This window comes from Acartia tonsa, chromosome 4 (genome assembly GCF_053477335.1).
Source record: "Acartia tonsa isolate MP-2025a chromosome 4, ASM5347733v1, whole genome shotgun sequence".
NCBI classification, from domain to species: domain Eukaryota; kingdom Metazoa; phylum Arthropoda; class Copepoda; order Calanoida; family Acartiidae; genus Acartia; species Acartia tonsa.
In genome coordinates, this window is record NC_137263.1 from 54243803 (window position 1) to 54251518 (window position 7716).

At 36.3% G+C, this 7716-nt stretch overlaps 3 protein-coding genes across 5 annotated transcripts in view; 2 read left to right on the forward strand and 1 right to left on the reverse strand.

Moving 5' to 3' along the window:
- The window catches only part of Nop60B (dyskerin pseudouridine synthase 1 Nop60B), a 581533-nt gene that overhangs the window by 411388 nt on the left and 162429 nt on the right, over nt 1-7716 (forward strand). The gene's annotated exons all lie outside the window — the stretch shown is intronic.
- Nucleotides 1-7716, forward strand: part of LOC145317800 (small ribosomal subunit protein uS7-like) — a 250489-nt gene that overhangs the window by 83845 nt on the left and 158928 nt on the right. The window lies entirely within an intron of this gene.
- LOC145317794 (neuropathy target esterase sws-like) lies at nt 327-6497 on the reverse strand. Its single transcript, XM_080159064.1, has 4 exons — nt 6088-6497; nt 4958-5174; nt 2641-4536; nt 327-1984 (listed from the first exon to the last, which is right to left on the reverse strand). The coding sequence occupies exons 2-4, from the start codon at nt 5171-5173 to the stop codon at nt 344-346; spliced, it is 3753 nt and encodes a 1250-aa protein (XP_080015190.1). The 5' UTR covers nt 5174; nt 6088-6497; the 3' UTR covers nt 327-343.

Here is a 7716-nt window from a genome sequence, read left to right on the forward strand (position 1 = left end):
AATTGTTGGTTTTTAAAGACAATAATTCTTAATATCAATATTAATTATGCCCATTTTTAAATTGTAAGACTCAATTTTATAACCTAAAAGGCACCAAATAATATTTAAAAGTGGTCTACTATTTATAATAAAATGTTTACAATGTGTATGTATAATAATTTGTTTCTAAAAAGTATATTATTTGAAAGGGATATATTTTGTAAAATTTTTTTCTTCAAATGTTCTTGGGTTAAATTATATTCTTATCAAAGTTGTGAAAATCATTGGTATCATTCTTTGATCAAAAAGTTTAACAGCATTGATTTGTTTTAGAAGATTAATATTAAATATTGCATTATGCTATTTAATTTCTTGGAAACATATGTTGGGATACAGCTGAATGTTTAGGGGAGGCTTCACTTGAATCTTCCGTAGCCCCACCCCCTCCAGTCACACTGGACCTGGACGAGACTGTGTTGGACCTGCTCCTCATGACACCTGTCCCGCTGGCCGCCATGCCCTGCCACGTCTTGCCGACCATGACCAGGCTGGCCAGGTCAGTAAAGGCAAACAGCTGCTGGTCACGTTCACTTTGCCGTCCGTCGATGACGTCCACCTCTTCCAACAAGGACTGGCGCTGCTTCTGGTTGGATAAATGGGCTGCTGACTTGCTTTGTTTCATCATTATGTCAGCGGTTGGCAGCCATAACTTGCGCCTGTGCTGTTGGCTGTCCTGTGTGTTGCCTTTTCGCAGCCCGTAAAACAGCGCACTACCGTGATTGTAACCAACATCATAAATTTCATCAAAAATGTCAAAGGATGATGAGGAAAAATGTCCAACCGGCGGGAAAATATATTCAAAATTTTCATTGTCCTTTATTTCTTCTAAATTTTTGTAATGTGAGCAATAGGCCAGGCGTTCTTGAATCTGAGATTGAGTTGGGATTTTGACTGGCGTGGCGAATGGATTTATTCGTTTCCACAACAAGAACCAACCACTAAGCGCATCTCCATAGTTAGTAAGATCATCAGAATCCATGGCAGTAACGTCAACCGCAACAATATGGCTACAATTAGCCTGTAACATTATGTTACCAGGCACATTATTAACATAGCAGCCGTCTAGCAGCAAATGTCCGTCCTTTGGATCACAAATAGGCGGACACAACCATGCATAGCTCATGCTGGCTCTACAATACCGCCACACAGTGCCGCTACGATGAACCCTTTCTCTAGACACAGTAATATCTGTGGAGACACAGTAAAACGGCAGCCATAGGTCCTCTATTTGAATCTCCCTTCCAAAAGTTTCTTTCAGTGTCCAGTTAAAATATCTGCCCGTAAAAAGACTTGTTATTGGATAGGTTAAATCAAATAACGCAACATATCTTGTCATGCTGTAAAACCATTTCTTTGATTTTTCTGTAACCTTATTTATATCTCTATGTAGGCTCCATAAGGATCCCATAAAGGCTCCAATGCTGACTCCACCCAGTTTATCAATAGGCACCCCGGCCTCCATCAAGGAACGTATCATGCCAACGTGTGCCGCGCCCCTAGCACCACCACCACCCAAGACAAGCCCAATACTCTTACCCTGCACATGACGAGCTAGCCGGGAATAGTCCGAGTGTATATCGACAGCTTCGTGTAAACCATATTTGTTAAAATGTCTGACAATTTGACCATAAGTTTGTTCTTTTCTAACCTGCGCCACCCAATGGTTCATCTTTACATGAATATGACCGGATAGCCAGGGACGTTTCTTCAGCCAGTCGGCCGTGTTGGACGGACACGCCGTTTCTGGCGGCCACAGCAAAACAAGCTCTTTCCGGATACGCTTGGTCATTTCTTCAATGGCTTTTTCGGCCTCTGTTACGGCTGGATTTTTGCCTGGGCCGGCTTCAGCGACAATCAGGATAAGGTCGGCGTGTCGGAAACATTTTCTCGTCCAAGGAGTTGCGTATATGTCACATTGGTAGATTATACAGTTATGCATGTCCTCCTAAAACATAGAAAATTATCAGTTCAAAATTTTTTTTTTTTGGAAAAAATCTCCTAAAACATTTTGAAAAAAATCATCCAATTTCAATTTGTTTTGTAAAAATGGTTAGTATCTTTCTGAAGATTGCGAAAGCATGAAACTTTAAGATGAAAATAAATAAGATTAAGTAAAAAAACGTTGTTTTACTATATAAAATAGAAAACTCATATTCAAATTAGTGTAGGTAACTAAAAATACTTTAGCCACGCAATATCTTGAAATAAATAATGCTGAAGAAAAGTATTACAGATAATTTTCCACGAATAATAAAATAAAATTATGAAATTAATAACAGTCTTCTTAGTCCTGGCCTTCACCCCGGCGTCCATGCTAACAGAACTGGTGTTAATCTTTCATTCTTTTACTTTAATATCCGCGGAAAGCTGTCTATAATTCGATACGATAAACAACTATTTTATAAAAAAAAAACATTAAATGCAGCTTATACCAACAATGAAATTAATTCGGAAAAAATCACGAAACCTATACGTGTTTTACAGCTGTCGTTGGGGGGCAACACATCGTAAAATTGACGACCTCTCCATTTGCCCCCCAAATATTATTTCATATTTTTTTCGCTTGTTGGTTATACCTATTCCTGCATTAAATGTATTTACCTGCTGATTAAGCCAAGAATTAATTCTATACTCATATCTTCCTCTGAACGGATCAGGTCCAAATCGTTTCACCACCCCGTTCGACGACAGTCTAGTCGACGGTCCGATAACGTTCAACGATTTTTCCAGCTCCAGGCAAAATGCCGTTATCGGTACATCGTCCGATATGGGATAAACGGCGATTGAATTGTACTGGCACTTGGTTTCTTGCAACATTGATTCTTTACCATCGGAACGGATTGACTCGCCCAAGCTGTTAAGCCTGCGACCCAGTATGGAAATAAGCTTATTGGTGACAACGGTGTAGCGTGTTTTCAGGTAATCCACCAGCTGCGGCGGTAGAATGCAAATTTCCGAATCGCGGATGGCAAGATAGGATGTTGTTCGTTTGTTGCCGGTTATAACATCAACTATGCCAACCATGTCCCCTCTTCCATATTCTCCAACCAACTTTTTGACATTGTTTTTGTATGAATAACCTCTTAAACGGCCGGATAAAACAAGATAGGTGCTGTCAGGTTGATAAACCGGCGGTTTAACTTTGCCTCCGGCCTCTAGAGTAATCCAATCCAAGGCAAAATCAATTTTTCTCACCAGCGGTGACAGCCGTCTTATAGTTGAATGAGCTAAGGATAAAATCATTTCAGGTGTGTCGGACACAATGGACAAAAATGATTTCTTTGGCAGGTATGCAATGATTGACTGCATCCGCGCTTGGCACGTGTAAAAGTTGGCCTCACCGGTCAGGATTGCCAGCTGACCTGCACACTCGCCTGGCCGTGCAGTGTACAACTCATCCTGTTTATCACCATTGCTCAAATACATACTAACTTCACCCTCTATGATATAAATAAGTGCAGCGTCACTGAAGTTACTTTCTGTCATAATCTTTTCACCCTTTTCCACTTGCCTAATTTGCACTACAGTTCTTAAAAAGGCATTATCTTTCAAATCAAGCTCTTTTTGAATACCATTTACGCCTTGTTCCAACAACTTTTCGCTTTTTAATCCCCCAGCTTGTCTCAAGGATTGGTCTGATAGATCTTCATCTGATGTTATTATGGTAGTATTAGAAATATGATTATCATCTCTGGAACGAATAAGTTGACTAGATAGTCCCAGATACTGATGTAAACCAACAAAAACAACTCGTTGTAAACGTGCCATGATCATTTGAACCACACGGATCAGCAGTTCAGGATTCTTGTCGAAAACTTTGAAGAAGGCGTCCGCTGACAGACGCAGGACTAAACTGTCGACGCATGCTCGTGCTTGGATAGTCTTATAGGGCGCCACGTTGCCGGTCAGAATGTCAATAAAACTCAACAAACTGCTGACTGTTTCTCCAGGTCCAACCTTCTTAATTTCCGCCACTCCAGTTTCATCTGACGTGGTTACATCAATCCGACCGGATTGAACCACGAATATGTGCAAATCCGGCTCGCCAATCCGGAACAGAAATTGTCCCGCCGCAACTCTTACAGTTTCGATATCAGGATACAGTTCAGAAAACACGGACGGATCAAATTCGCCAAACATATGGAAGCTGTTGAGCAGATATTTAAGCTCCGGTGGCACACGAGACGCCGCCATAAATTCTTCGTCCTCGTCCAGGTAATCTTCAGCGGGGCGGCCGTCATATCCGCCTACGCTGTGGTCTCCCGCCGTGCTGCTGTCTGATGAGTCACCAATAATCTTCTTAACAATGGTTTTAATCACTTTTTTGCCATCATTTAGATTTCTTTGTCGCACATCATCCATGAGTTTAAACGTGTCTTCAACGCGTCTGCCCATTTTTCGGCCGTAAAAGTAAACGCGGTCTCGTTTGCGGAATCTTTGCTTTTTCCTTGGCGCAACTATGTCTTGAACTGTTTCTCTCAAGTCAGCCACGGTGTCCTGAAATATTTAAATAAAGGTAAACAGCTAAAAAAATTCGTGTTTAATTTAACCCAAAAAATGAAAAAAGATAAAACAGAAAAACAAAAGCTGGAGCAAAACTTAATATTGAAGGTACAAGTTTTGTTATAAACTGGATAAAATAAATTCAAATAGATAGTAGGTTTGAATTTCTTTTTTTAAATCGCAAATAAGTATATTCATTGTACTTTGTTTAAAAATTCCTTTAATGTGTTCATTTTTTTGACAATGTTGTTGTTTTCGGATTCAGTTCCCCTAGTCACTTTGTTTATGCTATACAACGTTTTTGTGCAGTAACTTTTTATTTTGGGTAAGTTTCTTAGAGATTTTTCCTTAAAATGTTACTTTGCCCCCCCCCCCTTCTTTTACAACAAAAATAACAAATTAATAAAGAGTAAACCTGCATTTCTTTTCTAATATTCTCCGGGATATTCTTATTGAACCTGGCCTGGCAGTATGACACAATCAGGGCGGCCAGGCAGACGGTCAGGCTGACAAGGAGAACTACAGGCGTCTGGGAGAGATCCTGGGCAAGGTCTGACTGGCCCCGCCACCACATGAACCATTCTGACCAGGTCCATTCCATGGACAGCAACATCTCTTCAGCTTTAGACATTCTAAAAAGAGAGCAAAATTAATATTTAGGAAACATATTAATGAAAGAGATTTTTTCTTTCATACCTATATTTTATGGAAAATGTCAAAATAAATATTTATGGGATTGTTCTTCACATTTATGGTCTCTGTATAAGGGAGCCAAAATAATAGCCTTAAACCACATTGGGATCTATGTTTAGCTTCTCAAATAGGGAATTGAATCGGGTCATTTGTGAGCAAGATTCTAATAGAAACCCAAAAAAATCTTGCTACTTTATATGGTAGGACATTAGGAATAAATATGCAACTGAAAATATAGAAAACAATCATCTTAAAAATAAAGTACATTGAAAGTATAAAGATAAAGAATTCTATATTCTTATATTTACATAATTAATAAATGATGTCATATGGCAAAATCTAGCTTAAATAGCAGCTGAGTAAATCACATTCTTCTCATAGAGAAGTTTAACTAAAAAAATTGTTTGTCCAAAAAAATTTGGCGAAGCTACTCTATAATTTAGTCTGTCCGACACTAAATCTATGGAACGAAAATTTTTATTTACCCAGCTGCAACAGGTTTAATTATTTTTTAAACAGCTTGTCAAAGTTTATCTGCAGACAACTTGGTCGGTCAATCTGTCGATTACACTACAAAAGATATAAATAAAGATCGCTTTTATTGTTATATATCAATTTGTCTTTCTTTTTAGGACACTTAACATCTGCAAGCTCATCAAACTCACTTTTTAATTATTTGACCATTAATAAGTTTTAGTACTTCGCTACTTATGGATATTGTCATCAAACATATGTATAAAATATAACTATATATTTGAATTAAAAATGCTTATTTTTGTTTTTCAAGCACAAATTTATTACGTATTTCTAATAAAATATTGATAAAAAAAAAGAAAATATAAATAAGTTTACCTTTAAAATTAGTCAGCTCTAGCAATCATAACAAAACATTGAGATAAATAATCAAAATTCTGAACATTATGTTATGAGTAATTTGTAATGTTTTTTTTCTTTACATACTAGCTGACATATGCCGCGCTATTTTCATCTCACAGAGGACATTTTAACTCATTTCATATCAAAGACGCATTTTCTGAAACACCAAAAATATATTTCTAATCTCGTTCTAAGCTTGAGTGAGTGACCGCAAATTAAAAATATGCGTCTCAAAAATATACATTTTTGGGTAAGAATTAAAGGAGAGTCAGAGAGAGAGGGTTTTAAACTGTGTAAAAGTACATTCCTAAAGGCATGGGCTTGAACTAGAGTGTGTGTTTGTTTATATAAGAGGGTGTGTGTTTGTGTTTAAGGCGCGCTTGTTTAGTTACATCAAGTTTTTAAAGTTATATAAGCATGTAAACAAAACTGTCTGCTTGTAAGTTTCCATTACGCTTTGGACGAAAACTTTTTATCAAAACATTCCCGTATGCAGAAATCAATTTAAATGAAAATTTTGCAAAAAAAAAAATAACAATAATCATGGCAAAGTATGCAATTGAAATTATTTTATGTATATTTATGCAAATTTTTATCCAAGTTTTTAAACTAAAAGACCATAACATTGGTATATGAAAGGGAAAATAAAAATAGAGAAATTTTAGTATTTTTATATTAAATACAGACGACATTTAAAATATAAATCATGGCGCGGCATATGTACAAAATAAACAAAAATTCAAAAAAAAATCTTGAATAATTGTCCTTTATATAATAAAATATATTGCACCAATTTACTAAATTAAAAAATACCATATTCGTCTGTTTCATACTTTAAAAAATTTAACCTCAATTAATTTTGTGAATTATTTGTTTATATATCATGTTTCTTTGGTGCTGAATCTTCAGAAAAGATCAATATCCATTTGACAAAGCTAGCCAAACTTATAAGACATACACCGCTCTAACTACAGAAAGACTGTCACAAGTAGACCAATTACAATAAATTTTAAGCCTTTATAGCTTAAATAAAAGATGATATAGGCATTTTAAAATGACAATTTATGTAGATAAAACTTTTTTTATTTTAAAGTTAGTATGTTTTTCAACCTATTTTAAAAAAATTACACTATTCTAAGACATGAAGATATATTTCGATTTTAGCAATCATTTTCAATTCATTTTGTCTAAAAAAATATAGGTATGAGACATTATATAGATAACAGCAAATATGATCAAAGATATTAAACATACATTTATATAGAACAATGTCACAAATTATTTTGAATCTTAGGTATCACAATAGATTATAGATGACTACTGAAAAAGTTTGAAATAAAAGATAAAAACAGTAGTTTTTTAAAACAGGAGGAGTAGGGAATAATTCTTGGTCTTGTTTGAGTTATGGGGCGGGGCATAGTTTTTATTAAAGGAATTTTTTTGATGGTTAGGAAATAGGCGGAGTTTTGGATGGTGAGTTTGGTTGAAGGCAGAGACAGAAAAAAACTGGGAGGAGACAAAAAAGTGGGAGGAGTGGGGGGGGGGGGGGGTTATGAAAAGGTTGTGAATTTATCTTTGTCCTTGGTTGTTCATGAGTGGAGATTT

What these genes read in the sequence shown, in the direction of transcription:
- LOC145317794 (XM_080159064.1), bottom strand. Translation starts at nt 5,173, where the DNA reads ATGTCTAAAGCTGAAGAGATGTTGCTGTCCATGGAATGGACCTGGTCA. An exon ending in ATATTAGAAAAGAAATGCAG is followed by an intron (nt 4,537 to 4,957) that starts GTTTACTCTTTA and finishes TAAATATTTCAG; the next exon opens with GACACCGTGGCTGACTTGAG. An exon ending in ATTCTTGGCTTAATCAGCAG is followed by an intron (nt 1,985 to 2,640) that starts GTAAATACATTT and finishes TCTATGTTTTAG; the next exon opens with GAGGACATGCATAACTGTAT.